This window comes from Lacerta agilis, chromosome 9 (assembly GCF_009819535.1).
Source record: "Lacerta agilis isolate rLacAgi1 chromosome 9, rLacAgi1.pri, whole genome shotgun sequence".
Lineage (NCBI taxonomy): Eukaryota > Metazoa > Chordata > Lepidosauria > Squamata > Lacertidae > Lacerta > Lacerta agilis.
Genome location: NC_046320.1, coordinates 1,451,156 through 1,476,346, shown reverse-complemented (window position 1 = coordinate 1,476,346; position 25,191 = coordinate 1,451,156). Strand labels below are relative to the sequence as shown.

At 42.1% G+C, this 25,191-nt stretch overlaps 1 protein-coding gene across 3 annotated transcripts in view; it reads right to left on the bottom strand.

Annotated features, from left to right (window-relative positions):
* Positions 1-25,191, bottom strand: part of SCAPER (S-phase cyclin A associated protein in the ER) — a 199,250-nt gene that overhangs the window by 109,735 nt on the left and 64,324 nt on the right. For all 3 annotated transcript variants that reach the window (XM_033160917.1, XM_033160918.1, XM_033160916.1), the window contains 3 exons: positions 24,733-24,840; positions 7,729-7,865; positions 498-563 (listed from right to left, as the gene is read on the bottom strand). In XM_033160917.1, coding sequence (XP_033016808.1) covers positions 498-563; positions 7,729-7,865; positions 24,733-24,840 — 311 coding nt within the window. The remainder of the gene's footprint in view (positions 1-497; positions 564-7,728; positions 7,866-24,732; positions 24,841-25,191) is intronic.

The following is a 25,191-nucleotide window of genomic DNA, read 5'->3' as shown; positions in this document are numbered from 1 at the left end:
CAGGCCAACAAATGACTGTCTTTATGTGCATGGATCAAGTGAGATCAAAGATGCTGTGCATTGTCCTTTATACTATTCACCCAAGGGATAGATTTCTTTATTCAATCTATTAATTTCTAGAAGGTCATTCAGAGGGTTTCAAAATTAGATGGTTGCCGACCTAGGTGGGCAAGTTAGTTATCTATAAGGTAGCTTTATATGTACCAGCATTGAAAGTGTTACAGGCTGTTTTTTAAAAATCCAAAACAGTGCTGGCTGCAAAATACCGGTAGTTTTTTTAAAATTTAAATGATTTTGGGAACTTTACCATTTTACAATGTGCAGTTCTGATAAGTCAACTTACTCCTAATGGTTTGCTTTTTGTGATTTAATGGCTGACAAGAACGAATAATGGCTGACCATATTACATGGATTGAACATCAACATCTTCATCTTCCAGTAACACAATTTTATCTAAGTGCTACATATCAAATTTAAAACAAGGTCTAAATGCTTACTTTGCTTTGTAAGGCGAGTCACAAGAGCCGTTTTTTGCTTCCATTATACTTTCATATTCCTTTGCCCTAAGGAGGAAAACATTTTAAAATATTAGTTATAACTCACACAAGGCACCTTGTAGACTTCCTTACCATTTTACTCCTCCCTTTCTTTCATAGCAATGAAAGAATAGAAGTTTGGAAGACGCTTCAGGAGCTTCAGCTGGTGCAGAATTCAGCGGCCAGGTTGCTCACTGGAGCAAGACAGTGTGAGCATATTACACCGATCCTGGTCTGACTGCACCGGCTACCAATTAGTTTCCAGGCCAATTCAATGTTCTGGTTTTGACCTATAAAGCCTTAAAGTGTTCAGGACTGCAATACCTCAAGAACCGCCTCTTTCCATATGAACTTACTCAGACCCTGAGATCATCTTCTGAGGCCCTCCTTCGTATGCCTCCTCCTTGAGAGCTTCGGAGGGTGGCAACACGAGAACAGGGCCTTCTCTGCATGCTCTCCCCAAGGAAGTTCACCTGGCGCCTTCATTATACACTTTTAGGCGCCAGGCAAAAACATTCCATTTTAACCAAGCCTTTGGTTGATTTGATTGACACCCTATGCCCTTTTCAGTTCAGTTCAGTTTTATTACAGCAAGGGCCAGCAATACAAAACAACACAACTCCAAACAAAAGATGAACAACACCATCACAGGAGGGCAAAATCCAAAGGGCCAGAGAGAAAATAGCACTAAAAGAATTTATAGTATATTATTCAATAGAAGAGATTTATGTTTTCTAATAGCTAGGGTGCAGAATTTGGCCACAGCATAGGATACTGAGCTCGAAGAGTCTTCTAAAAGGAATTTACGTAAAATTTTGGGAGAAAATTCCAAATAGTATTGCAAGGGTATAAATTTTGATAAAAGGGGTAGTATAAGTCGAGATCGCTCTTCACTATAAAGTTCGCAAAATAGAAGAATGTAAGTAACAGATTCCACCTTATTGGACATGCATGGACAAAGGCGCTCATAAATTGGTGCCCAGAAGAATTTGCCGTGCAATACAGCTGTAGGCATCGCCTCAAATTGGGCTCTAGAGAAAGCCCATCTATATGATTCATAAGTCATATTGGATAAATAAGGGGCAGCTGCAAAGTTAGGCCAAGATTTTAGGCACCTGTAATTCTCAGGGAGAGAGGCATCTTCTTTTTGCAATTCGATGTCAAAAAGTCTCTGGGTAATAATTGTTTTTGCCTTATTCAGAGTTCCATTAAAAAGGTCTTCAGGATTTAGGCCAATTTGTTTGATCTTGTTAACAATTTGTGTAAGCCAAGGTGGATAAGGGGGCTGCAGCCAGGAATGAGATAACATTCCCTTTGGTTTATAATGAATTTTCAACCAGAGGGATATTGCTTGTTCCCAGACTTTTAATTCAACTCTGGGAAGTCCTGCCTCTTGTCTTAGTATTACATTAGGTGTACTCATAGGGGTACCAAATAAAGATCTAAGGAATTTTGATTGGACTGTTTCGAGAATCTTAAGATTGACCTATGCCCTTTTAAAATGTGGTTTTTGGGGGGAGGGGTTGTTTTTATTTTGATTATATATTTTGTGTTTTTATATTTATATTACTAAACTAATAGAAATTAGCAAGCATCCTGGAAAACTAGACTAATTTTAAGACCATTTCCCCCATCAACAACACTAGCTTCAGGATACTTGGAGAAGACACTGTTCCCGTTTTAGTAACTGTCTGATGAAACATATATAATCTATAATTATCATAAGCATTAACTACAAGAGGAGAAAACACACTTCTAGCATTAAAAAGGTATGTCTTCCAATTGAAAACAGAATTATTAATTGGTATTGACAGTGTTTTAATCTCTTGGGTTTCATTAATGTTTTGTGGCAGAATAACAATTGATGCAATTACATGAGCCCCTGCCCACAGGAAAGCCCTGTATGAATGGCTGTTTCACTTAAGAGAAATGTAAGCAGGAGTCAGCAGTACAAACCTGTTCAGACAATTAAAAGTATTCAGGTTTATGTTGGCGAAATGCCAACACGCTGGAGACAGAGGCAAATGCTCCTTTTGACACAGCTTAACTCTGTTCAATCTGGCTTGGGACAAGATGTGATTCACCAGCCCAGCCAACGACTCAAACAAAGCCTTGGCAAAATTAAATTCAGAATATACTTTGATGATTTAGGAACGTTTAAATTCTCAGCTCCTGCAAACAAAGCCCAGAGGTGAAACAAATAAGCTAAAGGGTAGTAGTATTTCATTGGAAAAAATGTACACCAAAAAGGCTAAAAAGGAAAAGCAGAAAAGCAAACAAACCAGCAATTGCACGTGTTATAGTCACGAAAGCAAGTTTTGTAGAACCCTTAGTTGCAAACATGACCCTATTTACTAGCAACCATTCTCAATTCTGTGGCATTATTTTTGGTAAGGGCTGCTGCTCCCTGTGTTGCTGATCATTGTTCGCTTTTGAGTTTCTGCAGACTGACTGTATCTCTCTGGTCAGGGTTCACATTTGTTCTGATCTTTAGTGTTCACTTGACATGTATTGCTTTTATTACTTTTGTCATTACCCACTTATAAGAAAAGTGGGGTGTACATTTTTGCAATGAATAAGCAAACAAAGGAATTATTGCAACACTTAACTGTGACTGAAATGAATTTGCATTTACTTAGTTTTCTCTTGGTTACATTATTATTTTGCCCTTCCTCCAAGGAGCTCAGGGAAGCTTACGTGTTTTCCCCATTTCTACCCTCACAACAAGCATTTGACTGAAAGTGAGGCTGATGCGCAGTCAGGCATGGATTTAAACCCAGGTCTCTTCCTCTCCAATACTAACCACGACACCAGAGTGGCTTTCTGCCCAGAAAGGATGCACCAATCCTATAGCTCACTCACAGTTACTTAACTTGGGTAAACAAGCTATGTCTGCACTGCCTTTATGTTCGGCTGATTTTGTGGCTTTTTAAATGTGTTTGTGGGAAAGGGGTTATTGGTTTGTTTTTGTTTCATTTTTTGTATTTTTCTGTTGTGAACCACCCTGGGATCTTCAGATGATGATGATGATGATGATGATGATATTAATAATAGTAATAAGTAATCAATGTAAACAGAGCCAAAACTGCTACATTTTCAAATTAAATTACACATCCAATACAGCAGTTGCATTACTAAACTTAGATATTACTTTCTATCAAATACCATGGGGCGGCCATCCATCATGGATGCTTTAGTTGAGATTCCTGCCTTGCAGGGGGGTTGGGCTAGATGACTCTTGGGGGTCCCTTCCAACTCTACGATTCCATGATTCTAAATCCAACTAAGTCATACTCACAATAGAGGTAAGTTACTTATCCATTGTTTGGCATGTGTTGGTGCTGAGCATCACTGGTGTTAGACAGCCACCAGGGAGACCTTGACAAAACGCATCTGGTCTAAGGCTATGGCTTTAAAATACATACATTCATAGTCATCAGTGCCCATTAAAGATATCCCCCTTTGATGTTGTGGAGGAGGAAAAAACCATGTAATTGCACTTATTATTTACTCTCTCTTTCTAGTCATCTCCCAAACCTGTGAGATTCTATCAGCAAATTGGGTGTACCAGACAGACAGGCATGGGTGGGTAAGTAAGTAGGGAGAGGCAGAAATATGAAAAGCTCTTAAGTCAAGGATGAAAAGCTTGACCTTTATCTAGCAGGAGAAAGGAAGGATTCGGAGAGAGACATGACATGATTAGAGTGACAAGCTAGGAAGTTGATTTTCAAGTTTGCACAAAGTCAGCGAGAAGTAGCTTTTGTATGTTCTGCAAATATTTATCTTCACTAAACTCTTGCCCTGGGCTATCCTTTGCCCCTTAATTATCTTCCTTGATTAGTTCATGGTTTCCCTGTTGCTGGCTGGCAAGTGATTTTTTATTTCTTTGGCTAACTCAAGATGCTAAGCACCATTTTTCAGTCCAACAGCAGGATTAATTTCAAATTTGCTTTGCTATTTTTTCACATTTGCTCAGAAGGGCACTATTTCCTGTTTTCCTTCAGTTCATGTTTTACTTCTAAAGGTGAGTACATTTTAGAATGTTATTTCTAAATACTGGTAAAAGCTGCTTAACTAGTAAATGACATCATGAAGTTAGTTTCTTCATCTAACCAAGGTAAAGGACCATTAGATCCAGTCGTGTCCAACTCGGGTTGCAGTGCTCATCTCGCGTTACAGCCGGCGTACAGCTTCTGGGTCATGTGGCCAGCATGACAAAGCCGCTTCTGGCAAACCAGAGCAGTGCACGGAAATGCCGTTTACCTTCCCGCTGGAGCGGTACTTATTTATCTACAGTACTTGCACTTTTGACGTGCTTTCGAACTGCTAGGTGGGCAGGAGCAGGGACCGAGCAACGGGAGCTCACCCCATTGCGGGGATTCGAACTGCCGACCTTCTGATCAGCAAGCCCTAGGCTCTGTGGTTTAACCCACAGCGCCACCCACATCCCTGGGCCACCCACATTATCACCACCCGCTATCAAAACCTTGGGAAAGTAGAAAGTTTTACATGCAATCTGCAAGAGAAAACCACAGGCAAATCACATCAATTGACTTCATTAATGCCATGCCATTTGCCCACAATTTAGAATTTAGTTAGTCAGTCACCAATTTGCTGTGTGCATCTTGAAGCACTATTTTGATAGTGTCACATACACGTTAATATGGAATAATTTACTTTGCTATATATCAGCAGTAACAGCACCTGCTTAATGGCTTCAGGTTATAAATATTATTAATAAGACCAAGAAAACTTCTTAAGAGAATAGATATCTCATTGATCAAGGGCTGTCCCTTCATTCACCTCTGCCATTATGGGTAGTTGCATATTCTGGTTTTGATTTAAGATCTAACAACTGGGTGCACTTACTTGCTTGTCCTCAATTTTTAATATGTTATGATTTTTTAAATGTTACCATTTCCTTAATTTCTGAAGTGTGCTTAACATGACAAGTTCTTAAACCGGGCAGGGTTTGCTTTATGATGTTTCTTACAATAAAGGTTACAGAACAGCTACAAATGCACACTTAAATGAATGATGTGGGCAGCTCACCTCCAAGCCTATGTTGTAGATGGATTAAGAGCAGGTCTTGCTCTTCAACCTTTTACTTGCCCCTAGCTAATTAATTTCTTTAAATTTGAAACCTAATCAAGTTCCATTTTAACAATCTCCAACTATTTCTTCACCTAACAATTCTGCTTACAACACAGCCCTATGCATGTTTACACAAAAGCAAGTCCCACTTGGTTCCGAGGAGCTTACTTCCTAGTAAACTGTGTTTAGACTTAAGCACTTCAAAGCAAGAAAAAGAATCTTCTCACATTCCACTGATTATAACCTCTTTAATTTACGAGCCATGAACAATCTCCTCCTTAATATGCACAGTATTTACCATTGCTGCTAATGTGCCAAGTAGTAAGCTAAAAGTAGAGCAAGAGATGTGTAATTAAACTTAAATGTACATACATTTAAACCTCCAATCCTAAGGATACACACACACACACACACACATTTTTAAGAGTTAGTTTAAGCCTACTCTTTCGGTTTTACTAGATTCTCAAAGTACGGTACAACTGAAATATTTTCGCACCAAACAGGCTCACGTGGCAGCAGCCAGCAGCCTTGAGGATGGCAAGATTGCTAGCAGGTTCTTATCCCCAGATTTTAGTGACTGGGAGGGGATTTTTGGAAAACAAACTTAAAAGAAATAAGTGTCCTTAGGCTCAACAGGGCTTAATTCCAGTTCAGCTACAAATTATTGTATAGGCTACATTTGCTGCTCAAAGAACAAAAAATAATAACCTTACTGGTCAGAGAAACTAAAAACAAGCCATGTTATTGTACAGCTGATGGTATAGAGAGAGAATATATTTTCAGTAATTCCCCTTCCCTCCTGCAGCATCCCGTGCCTGTCTCTCTGTTCTGGGGGCTTCAGTGGGAGGGGAAATTGCCAAATATTGCTTCCCTCCCCATTTTTACTGATGAAAGACTCACCATTAGTGGAGTGACACCATTGGCTACAATCCCAAAGGCTTAGCACTATGGTCTAAACCACCTGTCCCTGCTCCATAGCAGCCTTTGACAACCTTGTGTCCTTCAGATGTTTTGGACTATGGCTGTGCTACCTGGAGCTCATGGGACTTGTAATGCAGAACATCTGGAGGGCACCAGGTTGGCAAAGGCACTCAAGACTATTAACTGCAGAGTCCTACTGAATGTAACATGCAAAATTACACCACTGTAAATATCGCACTTTAACAGTCAATAGTTGCGAAGATGCTAACTTATCTAAAAGATTTCTGTGCTAAATGATAAGCCTATTCAATGACGTTGGCCACTGAGTTAAAAAAAGAAGAAAATCCTGACATCAGAAGAGCAGCTATATGAATACAAAACATTTTTATTACCATGTAATAAAACAGACAACAAAGCTGCTGAACAGATTCACACTGTCCTTTTGACAATTAAGAAGAGCTGTGCCAATACTTCATTGCTTATGATTGATTCCAACCAAGGGAAAGGAATCTTTTAAAGAGGAGGATATTTAATGAAATTAACAATATCAATTGTGTGTGTGTGTTAGAGCGGAGATGACCCTCAGATAGGGACACTGTGGCAGCACCGCAGCTCATGACAGAACAATGCCTCTCATTCCATCCTGAAACGCAGATGTCACATTTTAGGCCAATGACAAAGGGCAGGTCTGACAACTCACTTTCCATTTTAAGATATTTCTAACTTTTCCTTGTTGTGGCAGGCAACAAAATGGATTAAACCCAGCCTGGGGATTTGACACTCCAGCCGACAGGCTTCTATTTGTTGATTACTATTGATTTTCTTTGATACTTCATTTTAAAAATCAATAGCCAGGAAGAAAAATAGTCATAGTTTACACATACTTAAACATACTATTGTATGCTGGAAGAGGCTACAGTTTTGGCAGGGCTCTAGCATCCAATTACGAGGAAAGCTCTTAACAGGTGAAAGAAAGGGCTCTAGATCGATATTCAGTTTTCTTCTTCAATCAGAGAAAGTGGCCATAAATTAGGCTCATCAGTGTTATTTTCAAGATGTTCCTGAAACAAATAACTTCAAAAGGTTTTTTAAAAAATATTTTATAGCATTTTTTTTGAAGGACGAAAGAAAAAACAAGCTTTACATATGGCAAAGCTAGATGAATCTCCCCCAATACCTTGAGTTCATCCGTGCCTTCAGTTTCTTAGCCTTCCTTTTGCATTTCTGTCTCTCTTCACCATCTTTTAAGGGCTCTGCTGGGATTGAACTTTCCACTATAATGTCCACAATGTACTTCTTCAATGACAAATGCTCCTGGTGGAAATAAGGAAGCAGTGTTTAACAGAGAAAATATTGGGGGGGGGGGGGGGTTATTTTAAAAAGCAATAAAATATTATTTCCACTGCATCAAAAAGGGACCATTTTAAAATGTTAAAAAAAACTACATACTTAAAGAAAATGTGCAAGATAATGATGAAAAATGATGGAAGCATTGCAGGCTCAAGGCCAGTTCACAAATTCAGTTTTGCTCCCAGGCCATGCTTGGCAGATGAAGGCATGAATTGTGTTCTCCAGTACCCACCATCGCTGTAGCTGAACCATGCACCACCATGATCATGGGAAATGGACAAGAAGTGGGTTATGTAACATTTCCACATGAAAATCTAAACAGTAACAGTATTGCAAACTAATGGGTATTATGCCCGTTAAATTAACAGGCGCTAGGACACCGCGTCACGCTCGGCTGCACGATCTTGAGCCGTGGGCGGGGCTGCGAGAAGCGAGCGGCGCTGTTGCTGGGGAGGGGGAGGCGACGTTGATACTCTCAGCCCGGTCTCTTCCGCGCACGCGCCCAGCCTCGCAGACACGCCCCCTCGCTCTTGTCCCCGCCCCTTCCCGCTCTCATGTCCAGGCATTCCCTGGCTGGCTTGCCGCCTCCTCGCTTACTGACAGCCAGCCGGCCCCGCCCTTCCTCCCTCCCTCCCTCCCACCTTCTCCTCGCGCAGACCTTTCCCGAAGTGTCTCTGCGTTCCAAGTCCCAACGGCTGTCCATGGGGCACATGCGCAGTAGCGCAATCCCACGGACACAGGGACTGGACGCAGAGACACTTGCACTTTATTAGTGTAGATACCTTTATTAGGAATAACTAATCTATTACAAAGCAATGACCTAGCTCTCAAGTTAACAAACTCTTTCCTTAAGGTTTGAGGTCAGGAATCTGTTGAATGGATTCAAGTACTCATGTTGAATAGATCAAAAGGTACTTCCTCCCAAACGTACATTTATTTATATTATTTTTAAAGATTTATAAACCACTTAAATCACATACATGGTGTACAACAGGAGCACGGAACTGTTTTCACCCTGAGCCTACTACCAGGCGCTGGATACCAGCGATGAGTGTGGGCAGAAGCAAAAGCCGTCAGAGCAACAGATGTGATGCTGGCTTTTGGAGAGGAGGCCACACTCAAGTCATGCAAATTCAGAGGTTTCCACACACACCTCTCTCCATCTGGGCAAGGAAGAGGCATCATCACAGGCCGAAGGCACTCAAAGAGGGGGAGGGACTGCAGGCAAGCAGGTGATCAAGCAAGCCCGTTGTGTGCCCCAAGTCAAAAATTGGTCTGGTTCAGCACCTGACTGGAGTAAGCAGCTTTCTGGGAATGGGTGGAACTCAACTGGTCCCTCATGTCACCTGTTCCCTGCTGCACTGTTAGCTGCAATACCAACCACTGCCATCTGCAGTGATGGTGCTCCAAGCCAGAAGCTCCCTGTTCCTGCCCCCCAGACATGGTAGAGCAGAGAGTAAATAGTGGCTGGACTTTGCTGGTTTGATGCCCCTGGTGTCCTACTGACAGCTAGAAACAAAAATGTTGTCAACCTGTAATTAAGCTCCCTGGCATTACTACCTATTTATTTTAGTTTCTTCTGAAAGCAGAAGGAAGGAAATGTTAATCCCCTTCTCTGAAACATATACCTTCACATGTGGGTCACCACTAAATCTAAGGTGACATTACCTGCCCTCCTGCCCCCCGGTATGCTCAGCAATAACTGATAAACACTCTGCCTGTTAGGTGGAAATTATGAATGAGGTATGACCTCCTCTAACTCCTCAAGTGTCTTTCCTGATCTAATCTGAGACCCAACAGACATCTCTATCCGAACGATAAGAATACAGCACACACATTCATTCATCTTAACGGGTGCCTGAACAAAAATGGGTTTCCCAGAGTTCTCAGCTTTCAGCAGCAGCAGCTCAAATTAATCTCAAACTTCATCTTTCTAAATCAGAAGCAGAATAATAACACGTTGCATCACATCCAACTGTCACTTCTTCAAGAAGCAGATCAAAGTGGGGGATTATCAGCAGGGCCAGATCTAATATCTAAAGTGTGGGGGGGGGGGGGAGAGAAAAGGACATCCAACCAGAAGCTCAAAAAGTATCAAATATCAACGGCAGATTGTGAATCTCGGAGCTGCCATGCAGTGCTATGCTTCACTGGCTATCACGTCCAGCTAAATTCACGGAAATCTACCTTGTGCACACTTCACTTATTGGAAACTTAGCAAAGTTCAACACAGAAAAAGATGGTGTCTGCATATGCAAAGTAATTGGAGGTCCTATAGTGGTATGACATTCAATAAATGATGCTAATCTTCCTCAAGCTTTTACTTAAGGAGAAATACAGCTTGCAAGGAAGTCTCATGCACAGACTCTGTCCCAGATAAGATAGGAGTCGAGAACCAAACAGAATTCATCTTGTCCAGTTTTTTTCTTTTTGTAGAGCAAATCAACAGGCCATACCACCAACACTTTTGAAAGTCCCACTGGTTTCAAAATTAGTTTGCCATGCAGAACTGGGAGCAAGAAAGGGCAGTTTGGTTTGAGAAGTCCCACAGGCCCCATGGACACACAGGTCTGGCCTTGCTGTTCTTGCAATCCTGGGCATCTTTGTTTAATTGTTTAATTTATCACCAACCGCACTTATGTATGTAATTTTTGGAAGTAAAAAGTAAGTGTCACTGGATACTGCTCTACCCGTTCATATTATCATAGCTGTTGACATGCAGCTTGTCTGGTTCTGCAATACATGGGTCGCCTGCTAGTATAAAAAGAAAGAATGCCCCAACCTCCCACTGAAATCAGGAAGCCGCCAAGCCTTTATCAATCCCCCATGGGCACAAGCCGAGCAAAGTGAAACACTTTTAAGTTAAACTTCTGCTTAAATTTCCCATCAAAGTCAAATGTGCTTAAAAGACTCATTCAATGGGAAGGTTATCCTTTCTAGATATATAATGGTCTTAAAGGGAAAGGGAGCGCCGACCATTAGGTTCAGTCATGTCCGACTCTGGGGTTGTGGCGCTCATCTCGCGTTTATGGCCGAGGGAGCTGGCATACAGCTTCATGTGGCCAGCATGACTAAGCCGCTTCTGGTGAACCAGAGCAGCACACGGAAATGCCGTTTACCTTCCTGCCAGAGCAGTACCTATTTATCTACTTGCACTTTGACGTGCTAGGTGGGCAGGAGCTGGGCCTGAGCAACGGGAGCTCACCCCGTCACGGGGATTCAAACCGCCAACCTTCTGATCAGCAAGCCCTAGGCTCTGTGGTTTAACCCACAACACCACCTGCATCCCTAATGGTCTTAGCCCACACTAAAGGAAAGCCATTAAATCTAGGTTGATTTTAACTATATTTCATAACATTCTTCTTTCTTTGTCACTTGACAAAGAGAATCATCCATCTTTTGTTTAGTTTATAAATATTTACTTTTTATAAATATCTACTTCCAGAAAAACATCTACTTCTGCTTCATTGACTACACAAAAGCATTTGACTGTGTCGACCACAGCAAACTATGGCAAGTTCTTAAAGAAATGGGAGTGCCGGATCACCTCATCCGTCTCCTGAGAAATCTCTATGTGGGACAAGAAGCTACAGTTAGAACTGGATATGGAACAACTGATTGGTTCAAAATTGGGAAAGGAGTACGACAAGGCTGTATATTGTCTTCCTGCTTATTTAACTTATATGCAGAATTCATCATGCGAAAGGCTGGACTGGATGAATCCCAAACCGGAATTAAGATTGCCGGAAAAAATATCAACAACCTCAGATATGCTGATGATACTACCTTGATGGCAGAAAGTGAGGAGGAATTAAAGAACCTTTTAATGAGGGTGAAAGAGGAAAGCGCAAAATATGGTCTGAAGCTCAACATCAAAAAAACTAAGATCATGGCCACTGGTCCCATCACCTCCTGGCAAATAGAAGGGGAAGAAATGGAGGCAGTGAGAGACTTCATTTTCTTGGGTTCCATGATCACTGCAGATGGTGACAGCAGTCACGAAATTAGAAGACGCCTGCTTCTTGGGAGAAAAGCAATGACAAACCTAGACAGCATCTTAAAAAGCAAAGACATCACCATGCCGACAAAGGTCCGTATAATTAAAGCTATGGTTTTCCCAGCAGTGATGTACGGAAGTGAGAGCTGGACCATAAAGAAGGCTGATCGCCAAAGAATTGATGCTTTTGAATTATGGTGCTGGAGGAGACTCTTGAGAGTCCCATGGACTGCAAGAAGATTAAACCTATCCATTCTCAAAGAAATCAGCCCTGAGTGCTCACTAGAAGGACAGATCCTGAAGTTGAGGCTCCAGTACTTTGGCCACCTCATGAGAAGAGAAGACTCCCTAGAAAAGACCCTGATGTTGGGAAAGATGGAGGGCACAAGGAGAAGGGGACGACAGAGGATGAGATGGTTGGACAGTGTTCTCGAAGCTACTAACATGAGTTTGGCCAAACTGCGAGAGGCAGTGAAGGATAGGTGTGCCTGGCGTGCTCTGGTCCATGGGGTCACGAAGAGTCGGACACGACTGAACGACTGAACAACAACAACAACAACAACAACAACAACAACAACAACAACAACATAAATATTTGCAGAAATACTTCTTGATGCCCTCTTGTAGACATCAGGAAATATACTGCAAAATGTCAGGTTCTATTTCCTAAAGCATTACTTAACATTTATCAAACACCTAATAGACTACTAGGCACAAAAGTTAACTGTAATAGTCGCTCATCCAAAGGCTTACCCTTTAAGACATGCACAGGGATCATGTAACATTTACTATTTTTAATAGTTTTAACTGTTAACTTTTTCACCTGGCATGTTTTGTTGTATATTTCAATTATGGATCTTTTTAATGCTTTGATGGAGTTGTTTTACTGTGAATTTTAATTATGTATGGATGTTATGGTTGATTTTATTCTTGTAAACAGCATAGAAGCCATATTTCCATGTAAGTAATATATTAATTAATAATTTTAAATTTCAATAGCAGAAGATAGGGAAGAAAAACCTAGTGCACTCTGTTTCAAGTGTGAGTACACTAACACTTTCTGAAGCAGTATTTCCATAATATTCAGGTAAGCAAAGGCAACCCTTACCATATTTTTCGCTCCATAAGACGCACTTTCCCCCTCCTAAAAAGGAAGGGGAAATGTTGGTGTGTCTTATGGAGCGGGGAGCGAAACCTGTTTTTGCGAACGGAGGCTGCGGGGTGGATCCAGCAACATCCGCTTCGCTCCCTGCTGCCTCCTCCCACCCCTCACCGCATTCGGCGGGAGGTGGGGGAGCGGCAGCGGAAATGTTGCTGGATCCTCCCTGCACCTCCGTTCGCAGAAACAGGCTTGTTTCTGCAAACGGAGGCTGCGGGGAGGATCCAGAAGTTCCTCCTCCACGCTGCCCGTGGGGTGGTGGAGGAAGCGGCAGCATCCCAGCTGCTTCCTCCACCACTCCGCACCCCGCACGCCGACCCCCAAAGCAGGTGGTGGAGAAAGCAGCGTTCACCCCTCGTCCCCAGCTCCCTTTAAAGCAAGCAGGGGTGAGCTGCTCTGAAGGGGGCTCATCCCTGCTTGCTTTAAAGGGAGCTGGGGACGAGGGGTGAACCGGAGCGTTCACCCCTTCTCCCCAGCTGTCTTTAATTCTTTAAACCTCCCCCGACACTGGCGAAAGGGGGGGGGAGAAACAGGAAGCCCTACAGCATCGCTACCGGGCTTCCCCTTTCTCCGCCCCTTTCGCCAGTGTCAGCAGGGCGGGGGAGGCCCGTAGCATGTGCCTCTCCCAGTCCCTCCACCGCTGCTGCCTCCTCCCCTCCCCCTCCCAGCCTTTTAGAAAAGGAAAACCAGAAAAAAAATTCCTGGTTTCCCCCCTTTAAAAAATAGGTGCATCTTATGGACCAAAAAATATGGTAGAATTGTAAGCTCTGGAAACACCAGAGGATAAACTCTGGTGTAAATACTTCTTACAACCATCAGTGATCACTTTTATGATTACACCTTTATCATAAAAGGGAAACATGACTGAATCCCATTTGAAAGCCCCACAAGGTATTGCTATGAAGCTAGAAGAGATTCTGAATGGCTTATAGGAAGTGAAAAATGACACAGAGAGAGAGAGAGAGAGAGAGAGAGAAAATAAATGGAAGGTGCTGAATATTGTTTTGGTTCTTTATATTCTGCTAAGGACAAAAAAAAATACTGATGTGCATAAATACTTTTATGAATGATATATAAACTCAGATTTATGTAAACTTCATTATTCTAATGCATTTATAATCATCTGAATGCATTTGAATAGAAAAGTTAAACTTTCCACTTCAGATCAAGTTTACAAATAGATTATAGCTTGGCATATTAAAAAAGCATTTCAAACAAAGAAATGATAATTTCACTGAAAATGCATGTCAGCTGTCTTATTAACAAACTTTCCCAAGAATGCAATTTACTGCAGGGCAGGCATAAGCAGCCATGTTCTCACCAAACAGTTTAAAATTCAGCCAACTACCTGCAAACTACGAGAAAAATATCAGGATTGTAACTTCCACTGCAGACTCCAAGCATGGAAGGTGCTGCTTTACAAACAAATAAAAATACACTTTAATTTGTTGTAATAGTTAAATGAAGAATGTGTCTTTATCCTCTCCAAATAACTAAGTTGCTATCTTTCGGTTATGCCTTTGTAGGTTACTGACCTGTCGTCTCTGCCTTTGAACAGAACTTGGAAGCTTCTGCTCTGCTACTGCAGAGTGACACTAGCCAGAGTGTAGACTATATGGTTTTTGAAATAACTTCATTAACTTCCAGTTTGCCTCCAGGCACAACAACTGCCTTCTCTAATGGGAACCTTCTCAGAGGCCCGGCTCTTTATTCCATCACCACAGCAGCTCAAATGAGTGGTTACAGGGTCGTTTTGGTGATGGTACCAAAACTTTGGAATACCCTTCCTGTAGATATTTATTGGGCTAATAAAAAATTCCTTCCAGTAGCACCTTCGTTTCCCCCCCCCCCCCGTTTTTTTATTTTTTATTTTGTTTCGACTACGGCAGACCAACACGGCTACCTACCTGTAACTAGAACTATTGGGCTAATATTAGACTCAAGAGGAGCAACAGGGGGAGAAGGTAACTACTTTCATGTCCTCCTTCAGGGCTTCCTAGAGACAAATGGATGTCCACTGGAAGAAAACGTATGCAGGATTAGAATATAAGCTGCTGGGACTTCCAGTGAGGCAGTATGTTGGGTGCCATGGCAATGCGGGCCTCCTGAGGACAGCCAGCCTCAACTGCGCTGCCTGGCTGGTCCCTGAGCTGCCCAAACTGCTCTGCCACCTCCACCGGAGGTGAGCTGGGGGGGGGGGTGTCCAGTGTGTCAGCCAGGAACACCGCCCAGAACCCCCAGCCCCCCCAGCAACCTCGGCCACGCCAGGATCGGGAGCTCCCAACCGAGCTCCGGGGCCTCAAGGCAGAAAACAAAACAAAAGAGCAAAAAGGAGCCCCCCTCCAGCCGAGCACCAGCTTACCACCACTGCCACTCCAGCTGACACCAAAAGGAGAGAGGTATTAAAATTAAAAAGGGGGGAAAATAATTATATATACTTCCACTGTATATATAATTATTTTTTCCCCTTTTTAATTTTTTCATTAAAAAGTCTGCTTTCTCACTATCACTACATCTTATTTCTACATCTTATATTTTAGATTCCAACACCTCAACATTTTTAATATTAATTTAAACTTTTTAAAGTCCCTACATTTTCATCCCCCTCTCCCGCTTTTTTAAATCACCTGTTATTACATTCTTCTTTTCCATTTTTCTCTCCCTCTAAATACACAAAAAATAAAAAGATCATATATACATATACTTCCCGAACCATTTTCAATAGTGCTCTCTCTTTTCTTGTCTTTTATCTCATGCTCCTCCATTATTTCCAACTCCACCCATCCACCCCAACAACCCATCCCCCCAACCACATGACTATACACAAAAAATAAGCATACAAAAAAAGAGCTCACCTGCACCCCAACATCTCCATCCCCCTCCTCACCACATGAATAAACAAACAAAATGTGCAGGTTAAAAAAAAAGGAAAACAGAAAAAGGCAAACTCATACTAACTAAAACAACACCCCCACCCCAATAAAACAATCAGCATACAGGCTAAAATCCGACAAATATCTAACATAACGGTGGCACCAGTGCCTAACCACAATCCAACTGGCTAGGGAGAGTCTCTTGAAAACTCTCCAACTTCGGCTAACATCATCAACTACATGCCTTCTTAAACAATCCAACAGTAAAATCAGCAGCCACTAGGCTGCTCCAAAATCCCACAAACCCCCTTGATGCAATCAAAGAACAATGGGTGCACAACATAGGCTATGAAATTAACCCCACCCAATGGACTAGAATGTGGTCTAACCCTCCCTTTAAGTCCATATCAGCCAAAAGAAGGGAACTCACTCTGAAACTCACCTACAGGTGGTACTTAACACCACAGAAACTGGCACTGATACGCCCAGGAACCTCACCAAGATGCTGGAGAGGCTGCACCTCCACAGGCACATACCTCCACATGTGGTGGGAATGCCCTAAAATCCAACCCTTCTGGACAGCAGTCCTATAAGAGATATGCAAAATAACTAAATAGGTGCAGTATTAGAACTCACCCAGGAATTAGCCCTATTGAACATCTTCCAAGATCATAATGACTACTCACATTATAGAGAGCTTATAACCCACCTACTCTCAGCAACCAGAAGCCTCATAGCCAGACACTGGAGAGACCTGCCAGGAGTAAACATGAACCAATGGAATCAAATTGTATGGGAAACGGCCTTGCTAGAAAAGCTAACCAACAAACTGAAACTGACATGGGGACAAATAGAAGAGGACACCTTCACCCCAGTATGGCTCCCCTTTATCCCATACACAGCCAAGAAGACAACGACAAGAACCCAACAACAACATACAAATCAATCTGGCTTACCTGACCCAACAAGCCCCCCCCCAAGGCAAACAAACCTCACTGCAGCCAACCTCGGCCAACTAACCGCACCCTGCCCCCTAATACATCTCACTACCAAGGAAATGTAATAAACGAATAGCAAGAGAACCTACCCAGTTGACGCTGACATAAAACCCTACACGTACACTATACAAGAGAATATAAGCCTCACCACCCCACCCCTCCTCTCCCCCCTCTTCTTCCCAAACCTTATACTGTACTCAACACTAATGTCTCACCACAATAATATAATATAAGCTGCTCTTATACAGTGGAACCTCGGTTGCTGAATGTAATCTGTTCCGGAAGACCCTTTGACTTCCAAAACGTTCGACAACCGAGGCGCAAAGAGCGGCCAACAAAATCCATTGAGAAAAATGGAGAAATGCGCCTGGGAAGCCGTTCGACTTTTGAGGCGCGTTCGAAAACAGAAGCATTCACTTCCGGGTTATTGGCATTTGAAAGTCAAAACGTTCGACTTCCGAAGCGTTCAACCCCTAAAAGGGGTACACTTTACGTTTTGTACTCTGGTACTATACCTTCCAAAATGTCTCAGATAAAAATACAGTGGTACTTCCAGTTGCAGACAGGATCTGTTCTGGAGGTTGCAACTGGAGAGACCGCTTCTGCGCACACTGCAGTAGAGCGCTTCTGTGCATGTGTGCGCAGCAAAAACCCGGAAATATACTTCCGGGTTTGCCGCTTATGTATCCCAAAGTATACTTAACCGAAGGGATATGTAAGTGGAGGTACGACTATAATGGCATTCAACACTTCATAAGCCTCATCCTCTTTGCTACTATACAGGACTGAAATTTCTGCCTCTCTCCAAAGGATGCTGCAATGGAGTGCAACAGCCAGGAAGACTGATGCAGTAACCATATTACAGAAAAACATAAAACTGTCCCACAATGTGTTATTAACAGTTGTAGTGTGTAAAGCAGCAGGTTGCACCCTGCCTGCATGGGACCTTCATGTTCATGCATGCACACTGACAAGTATGCGCATTAGAGAAAAGTTGCACCCAGCTCCCAATCTCCATAAACTGTGTAAGGAGCTGAACCCTGAATAATGCACTGGGGATGTAATGTGAGACAGCCACACAGAGAAAGTTGCCCCCAGTTCCAGTCAATACACAGAGGTCCAAATAGTTTATTGCTGCAGAAAATAACACCTTCAGTAACACAGTTCCAGACACTTACAGACTTTGCAGATACAGATATAGACTAAGTACAAAATATTCCTGTTGCTCCAGCAATTCAAGACGTACCACAGACTGACTGACTAATGAGCTGGCATGCCTTATTCACTTATATTGCAAGCACAGTGCCGTAACCATATCAACTGGCTTGGCTGACCTTGCACCTCATCCAAGGGGTGATTTAGGCCCATGAAGGGAACAAACCCCTTCCTCCCTGTCTAGTTCCTGCAGCAGAATGGCAACACTGACACCAATGGCTTAATATGGCATTTTCAACAGGCAGGGTTGGCAGGGACAAGCCCCTGCCAAGGGCCCATATGCCAGCAGGGTGCCCCCTGAGAGGAGACCCCCTCTGACCTGTTCCTCCTCTTCACCACTGCAGCCTGCTTGCTCACCTGCCTCTCACTCTGGCCCAGACAACAGTGGCAGTAAAGAGAAGCAGCAGGCGCACTGCTCCTTTCTGCTCTGCCTGGCAAGCAAGCAGGTGGTAGCGATGAGGAGAAGAAAAGGAGCAGCAGCAGGAGCAACAGCTAGTGATAATGGCAGGGAGGAGGGCCATGGCAAAGCCTTGAGCCAGGCAAGAACATCCCAGAAAACAGTGACAGTTGCAACATATTCAGGTACCCAAAATCTGGTCCTCTGAAGCTTTATATATCATCTTCTATCTAGTGAAATCATTACAGAAGAGTTTTCCTTGGGACACTGTAACAAAAAAATCCTGCTTTCATAAAGCCACAACAGGAAAAAAACCCCGTGTCAGCTGACTGGGCCTCTTACTCCTAGTGTAATTCCAGCTTAGATCAGAGTTCATGTGTTCAGAATTGATTTAAAATCAAGACAAATTGTATCACCAAGCCTCTATTTAAATCAATTACTTTAATCAACCTCTCCATTAGTAGTTCATTTTTTAAAGAAAGCACATTCTCATTTGTTCAGTCAAACACTGATTTACAACCAAACAGAACTTCTGCATGACATGAAGTAGAATTTTGTACTATGAATGAGGCTCCTGCTTCCACTTTTTATGTGTAATCATTGTGCTGGATGCTTGCAAATTTTTATACTATTAAGATGGTTTAAGAAGATTAAACATAATATTGATTGTGTATGGGCAATCCAGAGTAACACGTGTTACCACTGCCCTCTGCTGGGTCCTATGCCAGGATGCCCTCCATTTCAGATCCAATTTATTTCTGACTTCCTTAAGGAACATGAAATCATAGAATTGTAGAGTTCGAAGGGATCCCAAGCGTCATCTACTCCAACCCTCTGCAATGCACATGTAGGATGAAATGTGGCTCAAAGCACAGAAAAGGTAAAGAGATACCATATTGCATCAGCATCAGTTGAAACATGGTCAGAAAGGAAGGTTAAAGGGATCAAGTAGCAGGTGATAGGAAATAGCCTTGCCTGAGACCCTGGAGAGCTGCTGCCAGTCATGGCGGACAATATAGGGCTAGGTGGAGAAATAAGTCTTGCCTAGTATGTGGCAGGCAAGACTATTTCTCCACCTGGCCCTAGTATGTGGCAGCTCCTTCATGGATCACTGCCTTGTTGTGGCGAAGGGGCTTGAATAACTCGGGGAAGCTATGAGCTATGCCATGCAGGGCCACCCAAGATGGACAGGTCATAGTGGAGAGTTTAGACTAAATGTGATCCACCTGGAGAAGGAACTGGCAAGCCGCTCCAGTATCCCTGCCAAGAAAACTCCATGGACAAAGACAACAGGCATATAAAAGTTATGACGCTGGAAGATGAGCCCCTCAGGTCGGAAGGCGTCCAACATGCTACTGGGGAAGAGCGGAGGACAAGTACAAGTAGATTCAGAGCTGATGAAGCGGCTGGGCGCTCAGTTGTGGACATGCCTGGAAGCGGAAGGAAAGTCCAATGCTGTAAAGAAAAGTATTGCATAGGAACCTGGAATGTAAGAACCATGAACCTTGGCAAGCTGGATGTGGTCAAAAATGAGATGGCAAGAATAAACATTGACATCCTAGGCATCAGTGAACTGAAATGGACGGGAATGGGCGAATTCAGTTCAGATGACTATCATATCTACTACAGCGGGCAGGAATCCCGTAAAAGAAATGGAGTGGCCCTCATAGTCAACAAAAGAGTGGCGAAAGCTGTACTGGGATGCAATTTCAAAAATGATAGATTGATCTCGATACGAATCCAAGGCAGTCCTTTTAACATCACAGTAATCCAAGTTTATGCACCAACTACCAGTGCTGAAGAAACTGAAATTGACCAATTCTTACAACACCTTATAGAAATGACACCAAAGAAGGATGTTCTTCTCATTATAGGGGATTGGAATGCTAAAGTAGGGAGTCAAGAGATAAAAGGAACAACTGGCAAGTTTGGCGTTCAAAACGAAGCAGGGCAAAGGCTAATAGAGTTCTGTCAAGAGAACAAGCTGGTCATCACAAACACTCTTTTCCAACAACACAAGAGACGACTCTACACATGGACATCACCAGATGGGCAGCATCGAAATCAGATTGATTATATTCTCTGCAGCCAAAGATGGAGAAGCTCTATACAGTCAGCAAAAACAAGATCTGGAGCTGACTGTGGCTCAGACCATCAGCTTCTTATAGCAAAATTCCAGCTTAAACTGAAGAAAGTAGGAAAAACCACTGGGCCAGTAAGATACAATCTAAATCAAATCCTTTATGAATACACAGTGGAAAGCAAAGTGGCTGTCCCATGAGGCCTTACAAATAGCAGGGGAGCGCAAAATGTGAGGGAGATAGTGAAAGATACAGGAAACTGAATGCAGATTTCCAAAAAATAGCAATGAAAGACAAGAGGGCCTTCTTAAACGAGCAATGCAAAGAAATAGAGGAAACCAACAGAATGGGAAAAACCAGAGATCTGTTCAAGAAAATTGGAGATATGAAAGGAACATTTCGTCCAAAGATTACCATAATAAAGGACAAAAGTGGGAAGGACCTAACAGAAGCAGAAGACATCAAGAAGAGGTGGCAAGAATACACAGAGGAATTATACCAGAAAGATATGGAGGTCTCATACACCCCAGGTAGTGTGGTTGCTGACCCTGAGCCAGACATCCTGGAGAGTGAAGTCAAATGGGCCTTAGAAAACACTGCTAATAACAAGGCCAGTGGAAGTGATGATATTCCAGCTGAATTATTTAAAATTTTAAAGGATGATGCTGTTCAAGGTGCACTCAATATGCCAGCAAGTTTGGAAAACTCAGCAGTGGCCAGAGGACTGGAGAAGATCAGTCTACATCCCAATCCCAAAGAAGGGCAGTGCCAAAGAATGCTCCAAATACCACACAATTGTGCTCACTTCACACGCTAGCAAGGTTATGCTTAAAATTCTACAAGGCAGGATTAAGCAGTATGTGGACCGAGAACTCCCAGAAGTGCAAGCTAGATTTCGAAGGGGCAGAGGAACTGGAGACCAAATTGCTAACATGCGCTGGATTATGGAGAAAGCTAGAGAGTTCCAGAAAAACATCTACTTCTGCTTCATTGACCACAGCAAACTATGGCAAGTTCTTAAAGAAATGGGAGTACCTGATCACCTCATTTGTCTCCTGAGAAATATCTATGTGGGACAAGAAGCTAATAATAATAGTAATAATAATAAATTTTTATTTATACCCCGCCCTTCCCAGCCAAAAACCGGGCTCAGGGCGGCTAACACTAATTAAAATCACAGCAAAAACATAAACACAATCAATTTAAAATAACAGATTAAAATACAAATTTAAAAATTCAATATTAAAACTGCAGTCTCAATTTTCAAATAACCCACCAATAAAAGAATGAAGCATAAGTATCACACAGAAACCAACCCAAAGGCCAGGTGGAACAGCTCCGTCTTGCAGGCCCTGCGGAAAGATGCCAAATCCCGCAGCTACAGTTAGAACTGGATATGGAACAAATGATTGGTTCAAAATTGGGAAAGGAGTAAGACAAGGCTGTATATTGTCTCCCTGCTTATTTAACTTATATGCAGAATTCATCATGCGAAAGGCTGGGCTGGATGAATCCCAAACCGGAATTAAGATTGCCGGAAGAAATATCAACAACCTCAGATATGCTGATGACACAACCTTGATGGCAGAAAGTGAGGAGGAATTAAAGAACCTTTTAATGAGGGTGAAAGAGGAGAGCGCAAAACATGGTCTGAAGCTCAACATCAAAAAAACTAAGATCATGGCCACTGGTCCCATCACCTCCTGGCAAATAGAAGGGGAAGAAATGGAGGCAGTGAGAGATTTCACTCTCTTGGGTTCCATGACCACTGCAGATGGTGACAGCAGTCACGAAATTAGAAGACGCCTGCTTCTTGGGAGAAAAGCAATGACAAACCTAGACAGCATCTTCAAAAGCAGAGACATCACCTTGCCGACAAAGGTCCGTATAATTAAAGCTATGGTTTTTCCAGCAGTCATGTATGGAAGTGAGAGCTGGACCATCAAGAAGGCTGATCGCCGAAGAATTGATGCTTTTGAATTATGGTGCTGGAGGAGACTCTTGAGAGTCCCATGGACTGCGAAAAGATCAAACTTATCCATCCTTAAAGAAATCAGCCCTGAGTGCTCACTGGAAGGACAGATCCTGAAGTTGAGGCTCCAGTACTTTGGCCACCTCATGAGAAGAAAAGACTCCCTAGAAAAGACCCTGGTGTTGGGAAAGATGGAGGGAACAAGGAGAAGGGGACGACAGAGGATGAGATGGTTGGACCAGTGTTCTCGAAGCTACTAACATGAGTCTGACCAAACTGCGGGAGACAGTGCAAACAGGAGTGCCTGGTGTGCTCTGGTCCATGGGGTCATGAAGAGTCGGACACGACTGAACGACTGAACAACAACAACAACAACAAAGTATGTGGCAGCTTGCTGTGTCCCATAAAACTCAAACATACTACAGATTACATCAAAAGAAGAAAATAAAGTTCCAAGGAGCACAAGCTACAATAATACGATAACTGAGTTTAGGAGAAGGATTCTTAACTGTCACAATTTTTACGCCTCTTTTATATGGGCTGGCTTTCAGCCAGCCAGGAATACAAGTGATCCAAAACTAATCTAAAGAACAAAATCAGCAATCCCGTCCCCCTGCCCTGGATGAAAATCTACAGAACAGATCATGACAATCCTCAAATGGCATTGCTGTATGATTGCCAATGAAACAACTTTAAAAATCGGCCAGCTCTTTGTGAGTAGATTTTCTCTTGAGCAAGATAAACACTACATAATCTGCTGGCTCTTTTGGTAGCTCAGGGAACTCTAAGGAAGCTCCCCAATGAGCTTTGTATCCAACAAAGTGACTTTTGCTTCTCAGCAGGCAGCTATTATGCGTACAGGGCTTAAAACAAAAATGTGTCAAAGATCAACTGTATGTTACCTGAAGTGTCAAGTGCACAAGGTGAAAGGTGAAATTTCATTAGGTCAGAGGTGGTATAAATAAAAATCTTATATGCCAAAGAAGAAAGGTCATTTAATATGAAGGCATTGGAGATGACAAGCAATAACTTTAAGTAGGAATAGTGTGTTCCTACCTTCATTGATTAAAAATAAAATGGGAAGCACTGACAACAAAGCATACCCACAAACACATTATTTACCCCTGTCCTTTGAAATCTTACCCCAAGTCATCATCATTTCATTTGTATGCAACCTATCCTCAAATTCATGATAACAAAACATCCCAAAATCAACGACTGCAAGAACAGTTTCATAAGAGGAATGATAAAAAGCAACAGAGAACAAAAGCAACAGCACTCAAAACAACAACATTTCAATACAATATACATCTCTTGGTGGTAACAAAAACAAGGGAGTTTGAAATCGAATCAATTTATTTTGGTCACCAACCAGAATGCAACATATACAACAGCAGAGAGAACACAAACATAAATAGATTAAAATTAAGCTCTATGAGCTAATACACAATAAATAAGATATAAAACAGCTAAGATATAAGTTGAAACCCTAATCACTAATTTAAAACATATTAAGACATCAGCTGTTAGATTCATTCAAAGCTCGTCTCCTAAATTTTATAGCAGCAGCACAGAATTTAGCAACTTTTAAGGTAATCTCCTGTCTTCTATTAAGCATTTTAATTAATAACCATCAGTTCTGCTTGGCGTTTGCTGCATGACTGGAGTGATAAATACAGAGCATATAGACAATGTAATATGGCATGAGTAGCAGTTTCAACTTCCTTCAAACCACATAGGCATGTTTGCTCTGAATATGGTTTGCCTTCAAATCTGCCCTGCAGTAATGCTGATGAAAGGACATTAAATTTCGCAAGGGTAAAACCTCTTCTAAATTTGGGTCAGCTGCTTTGTGCTTCATTTCAGAAGTAAAAGTGATACACAAATATAATCCTTGGATGTGTAAATTCTAGCTAGAAATAGTCCCCATTCCCATAGACTCTCAAACCACCCATATCTATCTATCTATCTATCTATCTATCTATCTATCTATCTATCTATCTATCTATCATCTAGTATTTCTGACCTAAAATTGTTTTACCACCTATTAATTTGGGGGAGATTAGTAAGATTTCTAGAGAAAATATGAACATTTAAGATGACCTTAAAGAGGCAAAAAGAAAAAGGACGAAGACCTACCACTTCTTCGTCTGAAAGCTCCCGTCCTTGGATGCTGCTGTTTTCTCTCACTGCTTGTTGATGCTTTTTACCTTTAATATGGCTAAAGAGATAGACCTCTGAGGAAATCTGAAAAGGGGTTAAAAAAAGAATCTGAGTAAAAGTACAGTGCAAAGAGGAGTCCTGCATTAAACTAGGCAGCAGTGTATGTGTCCTCCTTTTCTCTCACACAAGAGGGAGCTGTCCAACATGCCTTCCATTATAAACACATATAATATCTAAAAATGAAAAACACTCCCATAGGCAAAATTGATTACTCAATCATAAATAATGTTATTAATGAGTTGTGTGTGTGTTTTTATTAAAAAAAATCAAGTTGTATTGCTAGTGGAAATATTACACGAAAAACAAAAACACAAAACAACCTTAGAACAATTCTGTAACGTAGGCTAGTATCACTGTATTATTATTGCCACCTTG